Source organism: Amphiura filiformis, chromosome 7 (assembly GCF_039555335.1).
Source record: "Amphiura filiformis chromosome 7, Afil_fr2py, whole genome shotgun sequence".
In the NCBI taxonomy this organism is placed as follows: domain Eukaryota; kingdom Metazoa; phylum Echinodermata; class Ophiuroidea; order Amphilepidida; family Amphiuridae; genus Amphiura; species Amphiura filiformis.
Window position 1 is genome coordinate 42,331,791 of NC_092634.1, and position 21,704 is coordinate 42,353,494.

Sequence of the window (21,704 nt, forward strand, 5' to 3'; positions counted from 1 at the left end):
TTTTTCAGCATTACAAACAATCATACAATTTATACTAATAAACTTATTGAATCTTATGAGTAAGGCAGTTATCATTAACAATATACAATTATCACATAGCTATATATAGATAACAGCCTTCCTATAGTAACCCATTAAAATGCTATAAGGTATATTATAAATTTATAGGAAATAAACACAGCTGTCTCCATCACGGTGCTTCCGAAAACCTGACCTGCCAGGCCACATCAAGAATACTTTTTATCCTGTGTATGTACACTGTATATCTGCTGGCATTAATTGCAAGGGAGATATTGAAATCATTTTGAAAATTATGATTTTTTTAATGCTTTCTATTGATGAATAGCTTTTTAATGTACTAAATTGCTCCAGATTATACCTGCCGCTGCTATCTACTGAAGATATCTATCTTCTAGAGGTATTGAATTGATGCTATCTAATGAAGATTATAGATAGCAGGGTACTTCAAGTGCTTCAGATGCCATCTTCTAGAGATATTAAATTTACGTTATCTAATGAAGATAGCAAGATACATCAACTGCTGTCTACTGAAGATAGCAAATTACAATTATCATATGTAATAACTTGTTTTGTGCATCTATAAGCAATTGTTTCCCACTCTTGCATTGTTTTAATTATCACCTATAAAAGCACACCCCTGTGTGTGTTTGTCGCCAACCGAGGACATTGTGTTTTGCTATCTAACCGAGGACTAAAATGACGGATTTTTTGTGTGCATAATACGAAACGTAATTTTAGCCATCACCTGCGGATGGTAGTTTTTACACGTGTGGTCCTCGGTTTCAGGCAAATAGCGTTATAAAGCATTTAGCATGCATTTGAGGTCTTTTGCAGCAGTTTGAGATTGCGGACTGTCCTCAGTTGGAAGTAAGTTCGCAGTTTAGGGTGAAAAATCTTGTATGTGTCCTCGTTTGCCCGCAAACACGTACGCAACAATGCTATTTTGATCCTAAATGAGCTAGTTCAATGTGTTACTGTACTTCCTGACTATCTCAACTGAAGTAATTCATTTCACCGTAAATATACGCTATTCAAAGAAAGCGAGCAGCAAAACAAACACTTCAACAGAATAATTTCATGGCTCAGTAATTGTCACCACCCTAGGCATTGATTAAATCTTCCCTGAATTATGAGGAATTTACTCAAACACACAGGGATCGTTAAGTAAATAACGGCTTCTTTGAATCATTAGCCATCTTTGTTTAATGGCGTGTTAGTAATCCAGTGTCTTCAGCTTCTCGGGTATTCCGTGGAAGTGAAATAAATTCCACTGGGAGAATAATTGCTTTTAAAGAAAATTGGGTGCAATTTGGGATTGTGCGGATGGTCAATATTTTCTTCCAAAATATCATTAGCAATAAAAAGAGGATGCAAACGTTAAGATTTTTCTTGATGTAGGTTCCAGTTTTGATTCACGGTCATGTCTCCATAGGGGTGTATGAGTTTTAACTGAAATAGCCAATAGAATACCAATAAGATTTTAAGGAAAGAAAAAAAGCGCAGTGATTTATAGTGCACTACGCACAGGCATAGCGTTGATCCACAAGCCTCAGCACACTTTACAGGTTGTGGCTGACCACTAATGCCATTCAGAGATGCCATTTATCAATGGCATATTGTAAAAACAGAAAGTCTCGCTCTCTTTATTTTCAAGCTTTTCGCTTTCAAAGAAACTGCTGTGAAAATAACAATGTAGGAATATATTCGTTTTGTGTAAGGTAAATGTAAGGAAGCTAGAAGTTTAAGAACAAGTAAAATGGTTACAAGTTGGTGAAGTGCGACAAATTAATCGCACAAAATGTCCACTTTTACAACAGATATATCATAATGTGATACAATCAGGGAGAGTGGGGACGTTGACCCCTTTTTAATTTTGCCTTTTCAACTTGCTTAATTTTGCATTTTTGTAACAAATGTTTTCAAGTATCTTATAAATGGAATCAGTTGCTGCAGAAATTTGAAATAGAGTTGCTTTAAAAAATAACAAACAAAAGAAACTCTGTATTTGTTAGGATTATGTTTCAAAATCAATTGTTCCAACGTTTGACTCATCTCGGTTGATCACATTTTGTCATTTTTGTGCTGAATAGTAAACATACACAGTACAACATCAGCACCTCATGACCAAAGAGTTAAGGATAGTTGCAGGGGAAGTATGAGTCATCCTAAATGCTTTGTTGCCATGGAAACAATAGCATCTCAAGAATTGTTTCCATCTGAGTCCTCCTGGCCTAGTTTCATCCTCGTCATCTTTGCTTGGATACAATCTTGATTGAACCTGAGATGATCGTCTCAGATAGAACTGATGTGATCTGTTTGCGAGGCGTGTGAAGTTGAAGATTGGCATTAAGATTAACTAGGTTTTAACAAGATTGTAGGATGGGATGGGTGTCAAAAGCTTGTTTTGTTTTAACTAAACAGGTTTATCTGATGCTTATGATAGTCGAAGTTGGTGTTGTTTAAAAAAGAAGTATACTGTGTGCAGGTATGTGCAGGTGCAAGACTTCTCGGGGGGGGGGGGCTTCCCCTTTGCCACCCTTGGCTATGCCACCTTGTATCTGGTACTTTTCTCATCATCTCTTATTATATTGCTGTTGAATACCTCATCTTATTCTCATCCTCTTTTACTACATAACTTGTTTATACAGTAATGGTTACAGAGCATTACAAACTGTTGAAGGGCAGTTACTAATGGGCTACTTACCTAGTAGAATCATGCAGTATATTAGTTGCTGGGCAGTGTCCATTATTTCATTACTTTAAATTTATTTGCCCTACATTATGTTAGCCAGTATAACACTGCAGTGTAAACTGCTATAGAATGTGTAAGTTGACCCTATGAGAACTACCTGCCGATTGGCCAAAATGAATATTGTGTCCAATTGTTAACCAACCAAGGAGGGTATTAATAAGATCATCTGCAAATCCACGTTTGACAATAATAGTTTAAAGCCTAGTCATAATTGGTGATTGAAATTACCATTTTCAATTATCAACCAATCAGAAATGCTGTTAGATGACCAGTAGTGTCCAGGGGGTTAAATGAATAATCAGTGATTTGCTAAGCCAGAACACACTGAAATTCATCCAAATTTCAGATTATGACATTTTTGGATCAAGCAAAGGTGTGCAAATACGAAACATGACAAAAATCTGATCTGATAAGGACAACATCTGATATAAAGTGGATAAAAGTATAAATTATAGCCTTCATAGGCCTACTAATATATTCTTGTCCAAGTGAGGCTTCCGAATTTTTTATTTATAACATTCGGTCGAAGCCAGGCTAAGCCCAATAGTGCTCAGAGGCTACTAAATTCAAGGGATGCCATCCGGATATGACGGGACAGGGATATGGGAAGAGGTCCAATTTTAGATGCAGGAGGAAAACCGGAGCACCCGGAGAAAAACCTGCGAGGACGAGCATGGATCGGTAACCAAACTCACATGTGGCACAGCGGGGAATTGAACCCCTACCACAGTGGTGAGAAGCGAGTGAGAAGACCACTACACTAACCCGCCCTTCCGAATTTAGACACAATGGTTAACATATGAATGCAAGCAGCTTTTGAAATTTGTTATACTTGCTGATCATTTGGCATGTTTGGCGGGGCAGCTAGACTAACTGTTTTTACCAAGTATCTTTGATTGTCCCTTCAGAGAAGGGTTGTCCAGTTATTGCATCAGGCGATGTGGAAACCCATCACTCAAACATTCATATTCCAAGGTGTGAGTTGTTGAAACAAGTTTGGATTGTTGAAGCAAAATGCATATCACAGTAACACATAGAATGATACACCAGCAAAATACCATATTTTTGTTCACACCATCTAAGCAAAATTATTTTAAGGCCTAAAATGTCACTCTGTTTGGTTAACAGAAAAATGTGAGTTTTCATCTGCATATTTGTAGGGAATAGTGGTATGGGAGGATGGGGCGGTCAATTGGGTCACCCAGTTGGGTCACCCACCTTTAACTAAGAACTGAAAATGCAGTATTATTACAATCTTCTTGCGCTTGTACCTGTCTGTGTCTATCTTGTTATATATGCTATACCTTGACCGTCCTTTCATCTGTAGTTCTCAGAATACTAATTATTTGCCCTCAATAAGACTCCCTTATCACTTCAGAATGGTCAACAAGAATCAGGCAAAGCACTATTTCAATCCGTATCTAGCGCTATCAATATGTCGTATTATCAATAGTGGATAGGTCTGAATTTTGTTTACCAGGCCATACAACGAGAAGAACCATATCATCATGGCCAAGACACTTGTTGGAATTGAAAAGTATTGATTTTGTGAGACATTAAGGATCTTCGCCCTGGGGCAAATAGCTGTGTGACCTTATGAAGATCCTGTCTGAATATGCCTATACTTGAAATTATCGTCAATTTTGATGAGGGGATATTTTTCAAGGCGAAAGTGATTTTTTTAAAAACTTGTGCTAGACCTAAGAAAATAAAAACCTGATATGTTTACATTTCAGTTTTTAATTTTGCAGGATGATTATTTGTTAAATATTTGTTTGATTGTTTATTTTCTACCGTTTACAATTTTGTTCTGTTGGTTATTTGAAAAATATACTTTTTGAAGATAAAGCAATTCATCAGAAACATTTTTCGTAGTGATTGTACTAAATACCAGGTGAATTTGTTTAATTAAAATAACTGAATCTTATCAAATAGAGGGCTAATAATATGTTCACCAATGCTACCATAAGGTTGTGAAAATATTTCTTCCTTAAAATAATCACATAACAGTGAAAGTATAGGACACCTGTAATTCAATTGATCACAATGGCTGCCTCCAGAAATTGAATTGTGTAAAAGGCTACAGGGTTTTATGGAGCAAAACAACCCTATTTGTGGTTGTGGTCAGTTTTTCCTTCACAATATATTGCAATAGTGCGGAAAAACAGGCCTTGCCGTTTGAGGCGAGCAATCGCTCTCGCTCGCCAACACTCGCCCAAACTCGATTTCTAGTAAGCACGTTTCCACTCGCCATGTAAACACTTCAAATCTCCCATAATTAGCCATCGAATCAGCCAATTCAGCATTTAATCGATTCTGTCTCAAATTTTAGCATGCCTTGTGCGAATTTCGACATTTAAATACCGTTTTAAAGACCGAAGTTCTACTTCATAATGATTATACCCAAATAAACGGCCTGGAAAAAGAGAAAAATCTAATAAAATTTTAGTCAGTGCTTTGTGTTATTCTATTTTCTTGATTTGATTTAGGCCTGTTAGTTTCCATGGTGTGACTTTTTCCAGCACCTGTTTTCAACTCCTTGTGAAATATACTGAAAACAGTGTTTTGTGCATATTGTATAATAATAAGGATGATAAAAAAGGATGTACTCAACTTTATATGAAGGAAATTGATCACAATGTATGAAAATCATGTAGAATGTGTCGGCATCAAGTTTTATGCCTTTTTAGATGGATTGATTTTGGTCACAGAACTTGTGAAGTAATGTTTTAGGCATAGTATAGCCAGGGCTTTGAACAAAAACATGAGGAAATGCCCTGGACAAAACGAGAGAAGAAGGAAGAGAAAAAGTTCAAAAGGAAAAGGGAAAAAGAGAAGATAATAGAGGGGGGGGTGTAGAGACAAGCAGATGAAAAATATGGAAAAGAGGAAAGGAGGGTGAAAAGAGGGAAACAGAAAGGGACGAAAACAAATTGAAGGAAATTCACATGGTCTCACCCACCTGGGCAATTCCAGCTAGGCCTCCCCATCATCAGACTTGGTAGCTAAAGAGAGCCTTCTAACACACCAACACTTTTTCACACAATATAATTTCATGTTCAGAAACATTTAAATATCATGAAATTAACCAATTTGTTCAAAATGTGTTTTCTTTTATAGACATCAACATACATACTCAACCCTCAATTTAGTTAGTCACACATCTTACTATCCAACACCATCTGCACATCTCTCAGCATTTGAAAACCAAAGCCTGCCCTCGCCTGATATCATAACCATGCATTTACAAAGCAAATCCCCAACGTATCGGTTGGCCAATTTTCTCATCAGCGACTGAAAAAATTTCAGTGGCACATGTAAACTGATCCATCTATTAGGTGCAAGTATGCCACTTATGTCAGGTGGTGAGCGTCACCTATGAATTTCATATCAAGACAATTGATACTCGGCATACTAGCCATAGCCATATAGGCTTCAACATAAAAAGTCTAAGCTCTGAGAGTTTTTCTGAAATCTTAATAACCACTGAACCAATACTAGGCTTGTTTGTACTCATTTTAATGCATTTTTCATGCTGATTCCAAATATGGTCATGAAAATTTACAATTTTTCATTTTTTTGAAAAGCTTGCCGTCTGCAGTCAACACCAGCGTGGAGAGAGTTAATCCTTTGATTGCGCATGCCTATTTGATAGTTTTTATAGTAAAAGTCATTTTAGTTAAATTTTTCGAGGGTCATCTCAAGAAAAAAATCCTGCAACAAGAAAATGTTCATTCAAATTTGTATGCAGATTCTGAGCATTTGAAAGGAATTTATAAATCAAAGGTCTCAACAGTCCTCATTTTGTGCATGCAGGGTTCGATATCAATGCAATTATCAAATCTAGCACACACACCTCACATGGGTTGTTGTTTTATATGAAGTCGAGGTGGGAAAAAGCTTGTTCAGTTTTAAAGCAAAAGTGAGTGTGGGGTTACCACTAGTGAGTTCTAACAACAAGAAAACAATCATTGAATTGAAGCAGAGTTCAAACAGTGAACTGTTTTGAGTGATTAAACCGTGCAAGGAGTGAAATTTGGGAAGAAAAAAGCAACATTAACGATTTGACACTTTTTAGCTCTGAAAAGTTAAGTGGAATTTGATCTTTTTTGTCCTGCGGCGATCGAAATGTAGGTCTTCAAGTATTTGATACATTAGGAAGTGTCGCTTTTAATGTCTGTAAGAATTGGTGATCTCCGCTGTAGTTAGCACATACATGATCTGTAACATGGATAATGTTGTTTCTTTTTAAGGCCGCTGGTGGTTATTTTAGTTTTAGAAGATAATGCGCTCCCCGCTTCCAATTTGTGGTATTTTGGTAAAGAATATAATACCAGGAGTTGACATCACCTAGATAAGTTTAACCCCATGATAACTACCTGCCGATTGGCCAAAAAGAAGTTTTCACTATCAATTGGACCAATCAGCAACATTTTTAGAATAATTTCACCACACACAAAAAATGGGGTGAATTATTTGCAAAGCTCCATTTTGATTGGTGATTAAAGTAAAGATATCATGTAATTGACCAATCAGAGGCAATGTTAGATCGGCAAGTAGTGCTCAGGGGGTTAATGTCTGATGGAGGATTGGTTTTGTTGTTTGCTGTAGACTTGAATTTCATGGAAAAGGGATTTATAGGAATTTGTTCTGATCCAAAATTTTCTTCCATTTTTGGTATCAAAAGTATGCTGTATAGAAATTTGCTACTCAGTGGAAACTTTAAGTGGTTGAAATAATATGGTTATTCACATGAATTTGACATGTATTCTGTAGACATTCTGGAGGCACAGAGCTTGAGTAGCAGAATGTGGCAGCCTTTTTTGGCAGCTGCATAATCAGCATAGTTGCCACAAGTTGGCAAAAGTTTGGTGATTTTATCCTTGGTGTAAGATATTCATCTTGCGGGTTTGAGTCCCAGTGACGCCATCTTGCTGTGCCCTTGAATAAGGCACTTTATCTCGATTACTCCTCTCCACCCAAGTGTATAAATGGGTACCGGCATTCTTAAATGCTGGGAAGGTAACAGACTCGCTGTGGGGATCCCACCACAGCAACATTTCATTGTGGAGTCTGGCCTTATCACTAATGAAAGAGTGATGGGCACTCCGTGCTGTAAAAAATGCAGGTTCGACTCCTTTACCTTTACCTTTTAGATGATCCAAATCCAAAAGGAGTCAAGTAAAAAGTAATTTGAATACTTTCAACCTGATTTCACCCAAAAATAATTTCATTCCATGTAGTCAGTCAGGTTGTGTAGAACTGTTTCAGTTCCTTCAGGAGGAGTACATGCAAAGCATGTCTTGCTACTTGGCTGCTGTGCTGCTAGAAAGGGCATGTCACCTCAGCATTGAACCAGTGCTAAGGCTGCCCTTTCCCCTCCTGTCAGGCCTGTACGCAGGATTTTTTTTTGGGGGGGGGGGGCAGCTGATTTTGAAAAAGTGGACTTTTTCAAGAGGGAGGGGGGCAATTTTGTGAAAAGTGGACTTTCTTCCCAAAATTTGGACCTTTTTTGACCAAAAAAGCGTAAAAAACCTAATTATTTGGCTCGCTACGCTTGCAAATTGTCATATTTTGGGACTTCTTGTATACTTTTGCAAATTTGGGGTGGTGCGGCCACAAGCCCGCCTCCACCCCCCCACCCCCACCCAGTGTATGGGCCTGCCTCCTGTGGTTTGACACTCTTGCTGGTTGGGAAAATGCTTCCAAATTTTATTAGGATGGGAAAGAAAAAAATCTCTTTCTGCATTCCGTTTTCCCCTCCACTAGCATAAATTTCTCCCATGTCGGGCTCAAAAAGAGTCATACTGCACTATATCCCTCCTTCTCTATCAAGTTTCCCATCTTTAGCGTTTGACCTTCCACTTCAAATTCACAGCATAGACAAGTAACCAATATGCAATCAAGATTCAACCAATTCCCTGTACCTAAATTGATCTGTGATGTTTAATATTCAACATGTCTCGTCACCTGGCCACGTTAGCCCTCATCAACTCCTGTCTTTTCACTATGGACCACAATGGCCTCATCCCAATGGCATAGTTCAATAACCTCAATTAAACAAGCATAGTGTAAAATTTGGCCTCAAGTTGCAGATTATGAGTTTTGTACCCAAATTTTCAAAGGTCATTCAATGAATGTGCAAATGTATTGGGGTTAAAGAACTGTGCCCTAATAGATGAGCATGTTGTGGATCCTAGTGTTTGCTTTTCGATGTCAAGATCGTGCATGGACATGTTTTTTCCTTAAATTTGTTTCAACAGTTTATATTTTACATTTTCTTCATTCAACATGTAAAATGCATTTAAATGAGAACAAATATGCCTAGGAGTGATTCAGATCTAATTAGGTAAAAATTTTTTTTTAAATGAAAAATGCAATTTTTGTTCGGTTGAATTGGGCATTGAAAGATTTAAGTAATAAATGTTGCTAACTCTTCGGGGAGGAATTCAAACTTGCCCCTTTATTGAACGCAAGGTATAGCATTTCATGATAACATTTCATGAATCACCCATATCACATATTTCTCCCTTTTCTATTATTCTGAGTCTTACCCCTCCCCTCACCCATCTGAGAATTTCAACGAGATCATGCTCAGACAAACTAATGAATTTCCATCTTCTCTAAGGGAATGCAAATTTCCCCTGACAAAAAGGGCATGTGCTCTGTCACCAAACCTGTGTACTTGTTAAAGTTTAATTTTTGATGTTATCTATTTTTTGTGCATTTTATACTACTCTTCTTTAACAGGTTGTGTGAAATTAGAAATGTGCATAGTTGTATATGAACAATTAAACCTGCAAATGTGTGTCTCAACCCCATTAGCTCAGTTGGTAAAGCGCCGGACTTTGGTACAATTTCATGTTTTCAAAAGTGCTCGATAGTAAGCACATATGTTAGTTATTGAGTTTTTACGGTATGCATTCTTCCACACATTGAATTTGCGGAGGTCCATCTCGTTGAGTAACTATATATTCAACATTTCACCTTTTGTCCCTCATGTCCAAGACAATGCAGAACATATCTCACCATCTGCTCACCACTCCTCCTGGCCAGGATGATGTGGATGAGGCATGATACCGATAGCCGATAGCATCGGAACACAACAATTTCAAGTTTCAGGAAACCAGAGAAGAAGCAAAGGAATCTCGGCCCATTGAGCAGGTGTTGTTTATGGTCGATAATGGTGTTCGTTTTTAACGAGGGAGGTTATGAGTGGTGGTAGCAGATGATTCTCATGCTAAAATGTTGTGGCTAAATTTACTTGCTCGTCTCAGACCTATGTCCATGCATTTAAAGATGATATGCAAAGGTCTCAAGTAGTTAGTGAAGAGGATGTTTTTTGCTTTAAATTAATTCAGCATACATAACACATTTTCTAGGTACTAAATATAAACTTGTCAGTTTAAATTTCAATAAAACAACACAAACCTTTAATAGCAACTTTAAGGCGTGAGGGTAGTAGAGGTCCTTCAACTCCAAAAAAATCAATTTTCATTGCCTAGATTACATGATAGAAAAGTTACACCTTGAAGATTTGAATAGTTACGGAATGCAAAAACATGTACTTTCAAAAATTGCTTAATGTAGTGTGGTTCTTGAGATATGTATTGTTTTATGAAGATGCTTCATTTCAACACTCTTTACATCATAACTCAAAAATCACAAGAGATGCAACTTTTCAGGTTTTTGCCCGAAGTCAGGTTTTTTGCGAGTCCAAATTCCTGTGTTTTTATTTATTTTCAGCCCATTCTGGGCTTTTTGGCCTGCATTCACATGCTTTTTCACAGATGCCATTTTTCAGGATTTAGCCTGAATTCAGGTTTTTTGCGAGTCCAAATTCCCATGTTTTTATTTTTTCAGCCTGTTTTGGGGCTTTTTGGCTTGCAGTTTCAGGATTTTTTGAGAAAGTGAGTGGCATCTCTGAAAGTATAACTATGATATTTGAATTCTTTGTTACGCCCGCTTCAAAATAACCACAACAATTTTCGCCAGAGTTCATTCTTTCACAGGATACCATTCGACCAATTCACAACAGCTAACTACTCTAACTATTCTTAAACCTTGGAAATCATTGAGCAACATTCACTATAAGACATGTAAGAAGAACAACTTTAATCGAAAACTAACTTTTGGTCAGTTCAACTAGTTAATCAAGAACCTCCCACACCATTCAGTCTAACATCCATTTTAAAGCCAGCACTGTAATCATGCAGTCTCATTACAATGTGTGCTAACCACGTCTTCCTCACATGTGAATAAACACACTTTGCTAGTTCTCGCCACACTCGTATAGGTTTCTAAACATGGCCCCTTGTTTTCAAGACAAAAATCTCGCTATTCAGCTCTATTATCCAACCATCTCTGTGACAAGGCGAAGACGATATACCCTCGCCGCAAGGACCGACTTGATCGTCTTTCCCAGGTGCGTGTTACTCAAAACTTTATTCTCTTGCGAGCATCATGGATCAGCTGTGCGTAATCGTGACTACAAGCTTATATTCGTGCTGCTGCAGACGTAATAGCATGGCAATAAGAGTACAAAAGTTTGAAGGATGCTGACCTGATTAACTTGTGCAAAATAACCCACTTATGTTTCTCAGGAGCTATTATATATACTTAAGGGTACAAGAGTTATTGTTGGTCAAAGCAGCCAAAAAAATTGATTTTCATTATCTATATCAATATATTAATGAAAAATAACACTTTGATTTTTTTGCAAAAGTTCATTCTACAAATCCATATACTTTGAAAACTTGCTTGATTTATTGTTGTTTAATGTGTTACGTACGTTTCCCAAAAGTTTTGTTGTTTCAGCCTTCTTTACAGCATAACTCAAGAACCGCAGGACCTACAAAAGTATATCTGTGATATGTAGATTCTTCTACACATTCGCTATGAATTTTTTGCCATAGCTCACTTGACTCACTACCATTCGCAAGATGCTGTGAACTACCAAATCGCAACATTTTAAAATAGTTGCTAACCTTAAGCATGTTTTTACTTGGTAGTCCTAGCACTATATTCAAGTTATCAGAGATATCAGAGATATTTGGCTCTTTTTTACCACATAAAGCCATGATATTTTAACATTTCCATAAAAATAGATTAGTATTTATTTTCCATAAAATGAAAGCCTTTATGATACAAATATATACTGCCATGAGAGGTTCTGGTTAAAACTATGGACCCGAAGTGAGATCAATAGTATTAATTGATCTCAACGAGGGACCATAGTTTTAACCAGAACTTCGAATAAAGGCAGTATATATTTGTTTTATATACTTCATTAATAAGTTCTTTGTTCATTGATTGGTTAAAAGAAAATTATTTGACGTTTTGACTCTCCAGCTTCTATCCTGAGTGAACAGCTCGACCTATATTTTGCCCTTCAAAAAAATTGAATAGGCTAAAATCGGGCAGTTTCGTGTGCGTGAACTGTTCCGTCGAGCATCGAATGCGAGCACGCGGAAGGCATGGTCAAAAGTACTATTTACGGCTTGGATGTACTATTTACGGCTCATCCGGGACATTGAAAATACTATTTACGGCTTAGAGGTACTATTTACGGATAGGCGTACTGATGGTAGAACTATTTTTGGTCATGTGATCCACTTTTAACCAATCAATGAACAAGTATATATTAATGAAGTATATAATGTCAGATATGTCCCCTTTTAAATTTGAGCCAAACAACTGATATAAAAGCAAAGAAACTTAAGAATTTACAACTAGCACCAGTGTCACCGTGTGCGTGAGGGGCAGCACTGAACTTTTCTGGTAGCAAATTGTAATTGACCCTTTGTTGATCAATGACTGATCAATGGGAAATTTAAGCTTAGAAGTTTGATAACAAATTTAAAAAAACTATAAGAAAACAAACAAAACAACTATAAGAAACAAACAATAAAGGCAGACTTGGAAAACAGAACCTATATGAAGCATATTCTGGTTTTGCTTCTACGGTAATCAGAATGTATTTTTCAAACAGCTTTAAAATATGTATGTAACATGATAAAAGCTTAACCTATTTATCAACATTTAACATCTTTGCATCCTCTCGTCTGCCATTTCCCAGTTGATATCCGCCGATATTGATGAACATAGAGGGTTAAAAGTGTATTTGCACCTAGCGAGAAAGAGAAAAATTGAAAGAGGAGAAATAGAAGTAGGTAATCCAGCGGAATATAGCACCCAGGACGCTTCATTTAATTTACCAGAGTGAGTACATTAGCAAAGCTGAGAACATACTTACTGATACGACCAATGAAATCCCTATTATACTAACTATTGGATTAGATTACTACAGGGCTAGATGCTCAAAATGGAATTGGAAATGCAGATTTATGCGTTCCCAGTCGCTAAGGCTTTCAAGGACTTAGACGTTTAGACCTTAATGTGTTATCCTTCTGTGTAAGGGGTGTCAACCTGGGGTGTCATCTATACTATATATATATAAATATTTATTTTTTTGAAGAAAAAATCCAAACATATAAAAACTTAACACTTTTATGCCTATTCTGAAAGCTACCTGAAAACTGTTTTTCAATTATAGTACAAACTAGACTAGTCTTGATTCAGACGTTCATAAAAATTGACCTTAGTTTGAAAATGAGCGAAACTTTGCCGATTTAAAATGTGTGAACCCCAAGTACCCAGAAGTGCTTTTAGGGCTTATGTATGCATAATAGACTCTACATGGTCGTAATGACATCGAGGTTGGCATTATAGTACAAGAGAAAGTACCGGCAAGACTTGGATAGAGCTACGACTAAAGTATACAGTCTTTATTCAAAGTGCGATCGAGGGATTCTGTAATACGATAGACAATACGATTTGACACTGGCAAACCTTTACACATAAGAGATAGCGATGATGAGGCTGCTGGCGTAAAAGACGACTGCGGTATTCAATGGTATGACTAAGGGCATGTATGAGTAGTCACAATGGGACAGACAACCTTGTACGATATCAGGAGACCCTTGTGCATCAATGATGGTGATGTTGATGAGGTTATGGGGGAAGAAGATGCTTGTATTCACACTATGGACCACAATGGCCTCATCCCAATGGCATATTTCAATAACCTCAATTAAATAATCAAAGTGAATAATTTGACCTCCAGTTGCAGAGTATGAGTTTTTGTACTTAAAGTTTCAAAGGTCATGCAATGAATGTACAAATGTATTAGGTGTCCTGATGAGTGAGCATGTTGTAGATCTTAGTGTCAAGATATTGATAGATGGCTTTTGTGGTACCATGAGAGCCCCTATCTCACTATTTCTTTCAAAATGGATAGCAACTTGACTAATTAGATTGAGGTGCAAAGTATATTTGCTGTAAATGTCAGCTTGTCTTGAAATTTTTAATTATTTGGTTAATTCCGGGATATTATTTCCTGTTGAAGAAGATTCTGCTCCTATCTGATCATTAAACCAATGCTAGGCATGTGTGTACTCATTTGAAGGCATTTTAGTAAAGAATTTAAATGTGATAAATGAAGAATCAGAATTTGGGGTTAACCAACTTGAAAAAAAAAAAGAATAAAACGAATGAATAAAATGATTAAATAAATAAAAACATTTGAATAAATCAATGACAATTAATGTAAATAGCTGAGTAAACAAATAATCAATCAATTAATTTATATTTAATTAATGAAGTAAATAAGTTAATAATGAGTAAATTAAACATTTGAAATAAATAACTAAACAAAATAACAAAACCAAATAAAAAACTATTATTAAACTATCAGCTTGTTGTCATAAGTTATCAAGTTCACTCCAATAGTTAATTCATATGCATTCAAATGTTTAGGGCTTTATTTATAGTGACGAGCCAGATTGTAAGCCCTCACTATGGTAACACCTTGCAATGGGCATATAAACATCTCAAAAAAGTAACTAACCCCTTAAATAATGGCCATTATTCAAAAGGGGCTATTGTATTACAAATCTGTAAAATGCGTTGGAAACAGAATTTATTTCTGCGCATTTTGACACCTCATTTGATACGATAGCCCCAAAAAAACACTGGTCAATTTAATGTAGCGAGGTCCAGATTTGAAAGTTGCACTTACATACAAATTTGTACAATACAAAAACACTCAGATATCATTACACAGATTTCCTTCCATTACACTGAATACAAAATCAATACAATTTACTGCAACTTTCAAATCTTGGGTTACATTGATTTAAATGTCAATATTTAGTCAATTGCTGAAATGAGGTGTCAAAATGTGCAGAAATAAATTCTGCTTCCAACGCATTTTACAGATTTGTAATACAATCACCCGCTTTTGAATAATGGTCATTATTTAAGGGGGTTAGTTACTTTTTTTGAGATGTTTATCTATGTCATACATCCAATGTATAGCACTCCAGAGAATGTGATGAAATATTAGGTAATAAGCTCGCTTTCTGAGAACTTGACGTATATGTATATCCAAGCTTGAAATGAGAACACACAAGTTCCACCATCAGTACCCACAATGACATACTCACACTGGACCTGTGTGTAGCACATCCATCGTTGACGATGCTAATGATTGTCATTTACAATGCAAGAAGTATACGGTGCAGTTAGGAACACTTGTACATTCACTAGGTAACATCTGTAGTTAGGTACCATTCATGTGGAAAAGGTGAACTGGTTGGCGTCACACGCGACAGGCAGCGGGACTGGTACGGTAGCCCACTTATATGTGTCAAGTTGTTCACTTGTAATTGCGACTTGCGGGGGTGATGTTGATGGGAGTTACGGACAACGGAGTGAAGTATTAATCAAGGTGAAATGGATCAATCTTGTGATCGAGGTGATAGTAGCGAGATTGCAGCCTATTTCATGGAAACAAAACTTGCTTAGCTGGGATCATCATTTTGATTTGATTTGATGTAGGTAGACAATGGACTAATGAATCAATCAAGCAGTCAATCAAGCAAGATTTGATAGTAGCGAGATTGCAAGCTATTTCATGGAAAAAACTTGTTTAGCTTGTATCATCATTTTGATTTGATTTGATGTAGGTTGACAATGGACTAATGTACTAATCAAGCAGTCAATCAAGCAAATACTTGACGTCATTGTATTTTGATGATATAAAGCTGATATCTGCAAATTGCCTGTTGCTTTTTGATAAATTGTCACTTGTATTTATTGCTCACAAGAGGTAGCAATAGTGCAATCTATCAATCAAGCAAGAACTCAATCATGCAATCGAGTTGATGGCTGGAGGATAACATTAGCAGTGTAGTGGTAATTATTACTTACCTTGGATAATACTACTGAGGGGTTATCAGACAATCAAGAGAGACATCAATCAAGCAAGATATTAATCAAGCAGTCACCTCAGTGGAGGTAGAATAATAACTTGCTTGCTTGAGTTGCTTGTTTCAAACGTATCACTTTCTGGTCATTATGTGTAAGCAATCAAGCAATTCTTAAATTAATCACACAAGGATTCTAGTCATATAAGTATAGTCTGAAAGTAACAAGTTGATCACTTGTATACAGTAGAGTGACATATTAATCAAGCAAAAACTTAATCAAGCAAAAACTCAATCATGCCTGCAAGTTGACATCAGAAGATTTAGCAATTGGCCGTAGTTGACTGATGCAATTTGTACACCTTGAAGTGAAATTTGTGAATTTTGTGATTGTAAGGAAGGACTAAACACAACCATGATGGACTTTAAGAGGGATTTTAAATGGACGACGATACTGTGTACGCCGAAGAAGCGATTCAGGTATGTGGTGATTTAGCTGTATCTATATTTATATAGCAAATTGCTCTATTTGTAAAGATAATTTCTGTGCATTATGTTGTTTAAAATTTTTATGCTTCTTGTTACAGAAAATCAACTCTTTGGTATAAACATATGAAAATGTTAATACCACAAAATGTCTATGAATTTCAATTGTGTGGGATTTCCATAACTGATGATGAGAAGACTATTAAACCACATAAATGTGGGTTTGAGGTTGTTATATAAATCATGTACAAAGTGGGTTGCAATAGTTTAGCATTGAAAATAAAATTTTATTACATAGGCATTTATTAAGCGCCATTTCAAACGATCACAGTGCATATACTCTGGAAGTGCCCTTTGGCGAATGGAAGGGAAAGAAAGAATGAATAAAGAGAAAAGATAAACAAAGAAGTTGTTTGTTTTGGGTGGGATTCAAACCCGAGACCCCTCACATGCCATGTCTAGGTTGTCAACCAGTAGCTATTGGTGTTTCACTGGCCAGGCAAGTGAATCTGTGGGTACATATAACTTACGTTGATTACGTTGGATGGATGCATGCATACGCAGTGGATTCGGCTGTAGTATTTTGTAGTATGCGGTGTTGTTAGGGTTGTTAAGGTTCATCAGGTAAGGTGCTTGATACCTGTACTTGTGTGTTTGTGATAACACATGTTTGAGCTGATACAGATTAAGTTTTGCTCTGTTTACAAAGACCTTAAGGGGGTACTACACCCCTCAATAAATATGTGTCTATTTTGCATTTTTCTCAAAAACTAATAACACACTGGTAACAAAAGTTATGTATATTATAGGGGCAAGGAATCCAATTACTACACTAGAATTTCAGTGACCCACGACAAGCGGTTCGTTATTTATGATAAGAAATAAGGTACCACTAGGATGTACCTCATTTCCTATCATATATACTAAACCGCTTGTCTTGAGTCACTGAAATTTCAGTGTAGTAATTGGATTCCTTGCCCCTATAATATACATAACTTTTGTTACCAGTGTGTTATTATTTTTTGAGAAAAATGCAAAAATAGTCACAAATTTTCCACAGGGGTGTAGTACCCCCTTAATGTTGATCTTAGGCCCAGTTTATCTGTAAGAAAACTTTGGGAGCTGATCCTGGGTGTGAAGGATTTGGGCACTGCCTGTTCAGAGCTGCATCCCTCATCGATGCTGAAATGGTGTATGGCATGTAATTTGGACCACTGTAAGCCCAATGATCTCTTGCAATTTGCCAAATAAATCAGTTGCATTCCCTTAATATCATATAGATCAATTTTTTGTTAAATTTTCTGTAACAAATCACTAAAGAAGAAAAGGAGTCACTGAACTCTTTGAATTGACCAACAAGTCTTTATGTGTAATACAAACAAATTATGACATTTGGGAAAATCACTCCTGATTTCAATTGAAAACCTGCGTGTTACCCCGACGTCTCCTCCAATGAGAAAACCGATATGTTGTCGATATTACCGAGTTTAGCGACACACAATATCAATTTCCTGAAATACCTATGCTCATTTCCTGACAACTTGACATCATTGATGTCCAGTATTCTGTCCTGTGTGAATAGATGTAGTGTAGAGTTTCAGTGGCAGTGTCTTGAGTGAGGGGGACTGGCCTTGGAAGGGGGTAACATAAGGGGGTATGAATGACAGCAAGACAGATAACAGGTGGATGGTAACACTATGGACCACAATGGCCTCATCCCAATGGTATAGTTCAATAACCTCAATTAAACAATTATAGTCCAAAATTTGACCTCAAGTTGCAGAGAGTGAGTTTTTGTACCCAAATTGTCAAAGGTCATTCAATGCATGTACAAATGTATTGGGGTTAAAGAACTGTGCCCCGATAGATAAGCATGTTGTGGATCCTATTGTGAATAGATATAGTGTAGGGTTTCAGTGGCAGTGTCTTGAGTGAGGACGACTGGCCTGGGAAGGAGGTAACATGAGGGGGGTATGAATGCCAGCAAGACAGATAACAGATGAATGACAAAGGATTTGAATTGTAAGGTTGCATTCACAGAAGAGGTGATATGAGGACAACTTGCTATGATAACCTGTATCCCACCTCTCACTATGGACCACAATAGCCTCATCCCAATGGTATAGTTCAATAACCTAAATTAAACAATTGTAGTGTAAAATATGACCTCAAGTTTCAGAGTATGAGTTTTTGTACCCAAATTTTCAAAGGTCATTTAATGAATGTGCAGATGTATTGGGGTTAAAGAACTGTGCCCTGCTAGATGAGCATGTTGTGGATCCTATTGTATGGTTTCAGTGGAAGTGTCTTGAGCGCGGGAGACTGGCCTGGGAAGGGGGTAACATGAGGGGGGTATGAATGCCAGCAAGGCAGATAACAGGTGGGTGACAAAGGATTTGAATTGTAAGGATGTATTCACAGAAGGGGTGATATGAGGACAACTTGCATGATAACCTGTAGCCCACCTCTTCCCCTTGTATCCACAGACCTATACACTAAAACAACCTCATCTGTCAGGACACAATTCCTTACCTCACTATGCTTGCACACTCATAAAGTGACCTCTACATGTGTTGGGTACAAAAACTGATCCTTCACAACTTGAGGTCAACTTGTGAGCTATGGTTATTGAATTGAGGCCACTGAAGATGAGACTGGTAGATGAGGTGGGGCAGCTTGAGGTTGGCAGGAAAAGGGGTAGGGGGCATATTGGGGTTTGAAAATGGATGGTGTTTGCTACAGGTGGGAAGGGCAGAGTGGGGTTTGAATTGGTAGTGATTGAGAAATTAATTTTGGGACAATATGGAAAGACAACCATAGTACTTTCCTATCACAGATATATGACAATGTTTCAGTTATGGACAATATGAGGTGCATGGACCAAATATTTCACAGTTTATGGGTTGACAGACTTATCAAGAGCAGCTTTGGGCTTATATATTCAAAGTTGTAGTTGACACACAGCCTGAATTGTTGTTACAAGTAGCGCCTTTACCTGTCTGTGCAAAGATGACAGAGATGCTATAGAATTTCAACAGAATATTTTTGAGATTGGCAAAATCAAAAGAAGAAGTTCCGGATATTGAATACTAATATTGTAACTTTCTGATTTTGATATTCAAGCTTTTTATGTGAGATCAATAATGTAAATGAGCGAGCTATTCCATTTTAAATTCACATTCCCCCTGTGGAAGATTGAGCTAAAGTCTTCCACAATAGGAGGGGGTTGGGTTTCAAAAAGAATAGACAATTGGGTAACTTCCATTTTAAATTCTCACTCCCGTTGTGGAAAAGCCATATACAGAGGGAGTATGAACTTCAATATAATTAACCCTAGACAATTCCATCTGAAATACATACTCCCTCGGTGGAAGACTATTCTTAAATCTCCAGCAGGGGCATGGCAGATTTCGAATGAAATGAATGACCCAATAAGCATGTATAGCATAGCCCCTTGCTCCTAGCTTGGACCCCTTCCTGTTCATCCTACAGCAGTTTACAATTACACATTCATTAGGTGTCATGTAGACACATAGTTAGAAGCTAACAGCTCAAATAATGGAGGTACTTATCTTTCTTGAAATGATGCAATTTTGTGTCGGTTTTATTCTATGTGCATATATTCCATGGGGAGGAGATGTGGGAGATTGTCACCTCTGGCTTATAACTTTAATACTGGAATTATAAAAACCAAAAACTTGGTAGAATGCATGTTGCCTCTGGTTTATGAGAGAGCTTATGATGAGAATTATGATGAAATGAGGTTGAAAATCAATGGAAGTTTCAAAGTACTATGCACAGACAATCAGTGGCGTAGTATGGGTCATCATATGGGGGAGCACTGACCATGATGTGGGGGGCACCTATGTACAGACAATGTCTGAAAACTGCATTGCTGAATTACTTGTTACACTACCGTAAACGTTCGCCTAATGGCGCTATGGAGTTCATGGAAATGAGAGAGCGCCATCCCTGTAAAAGCCGACTATTATCACTGATCATTAAGGGTACGTGTAGTTAAAGGTGAAACCTATCGACACATACAACTATGAACAAGATCGAACAAACTTGTTCATGATAATGCGTAATCATTCACCTGATACGTTGTGGCCCAGTGAACAGAGCATTAGACTATAGTGCGAGGATAAAGAGAACTTGTGGAGAAGATTGATGGTTCGAATCTCATGCAGTAATTTCTGACAGATTATGATGTCTGTCATTGGGTTTTTTTCTGATTTGAGGAAATTTTATTCTCTATTTTCTTGATTTTATCTTTAACATTGTTTATATAATTTTATTATTTTATCTTGTATGTGTCTTTTTTCATGATTCTTTGTTTTTATCGTTTCATTTTAGAGTAACTCAATTCATTCAATCAAATGTTGTAATGAACCTATTTGATTGTATATGCATTTGTTATGTGTGTGAGAGCGAACTATCGCGTCGACAAGTCTTTCAATTCCATGAGTGTCCTTGCCTATGCATCAGTGGTCATAAGAGGTATATCATTTTATTCAAATGGGGGTCCCAAATATACGGGGGTCATAAAGTCTTGGAAAGAATAATAGGAGGGGGTCATAAAATGTTTAATGACCAAAATGTAGGGAGTCACACGATGACCACAGAAAGTGTGTTATTTTATTCAAAAAGACTGATTTCAATACAATTTTGGGGTTTGGGATCATAAAATTGTTGTTGCCGAAATAGGGGGTGCGCAATTTTATTGACGCAGACTTGTAAATTTGGGACCCCCCCTTCCGAAAAAAATGATAGCCCTCTAAGAAGATTCAAAAGATAACCTCTGCCCCAATAATCCCTAGCTATATTTGTTTGAAACTGTTCCACGGAGGATATATCATAATAGGCTCAGTCTTCAAATGATATAAATAAAATTTGAATGAGTGAACGAACAAAATCATACAACGACCAACTGAATAGAGGCTGTGCATATGACGTATCATCCCGTAAATATGGCGAACTACTCAAATGCATTCAACAAAAGCATGATTGCATCTACCGCGAGAGTTCGTCTCACACACATAACAAAATGCACTACGATCAAATAGGTTGATGCGACATTTGATTGAATGGACTGCACTGCGCCATGATTACGGGAAGAAACCGGTTCAAATCCTTTGTTTGGAGCCAATCGATAAACGCAAGGCCTCTATAGCGTG

The 21,704-nt window shown here is 37.1% G+C and overlaps 1 protein-coding gene across 4 annotated transcripts in view; it reads left to right on the top strand.

Moving 5' to 3' along the window:
* LOC140157184 (rap1 GTPase-activating protein 1-like) overlaps positions 1-21,704 on the top strand; it is a 516,716-nt gene that overhangs the window by 285,033 nt on the left and 209,979 nt on the right. Inside the window, exon 1 of one of the 4 annotated variants that reach the window (XM_072180298.1) lies at positions 16,385-16,521. The exons of the other annotated variants lie outside the window; for them this stretch is intronic. Within the exon in view, the coding sequence (XP_072036399.1) occupies positions 16,457-16,521 (65 nt within the window). The 5' untranslated portion in view covers positions 16,385-16,456. Of the gene's footprint in view, positions 1-16,384; positions 16,522-21,704 lie in introns of those variants that run through there. 4 annotated transcript variants of the gene reach the window in all.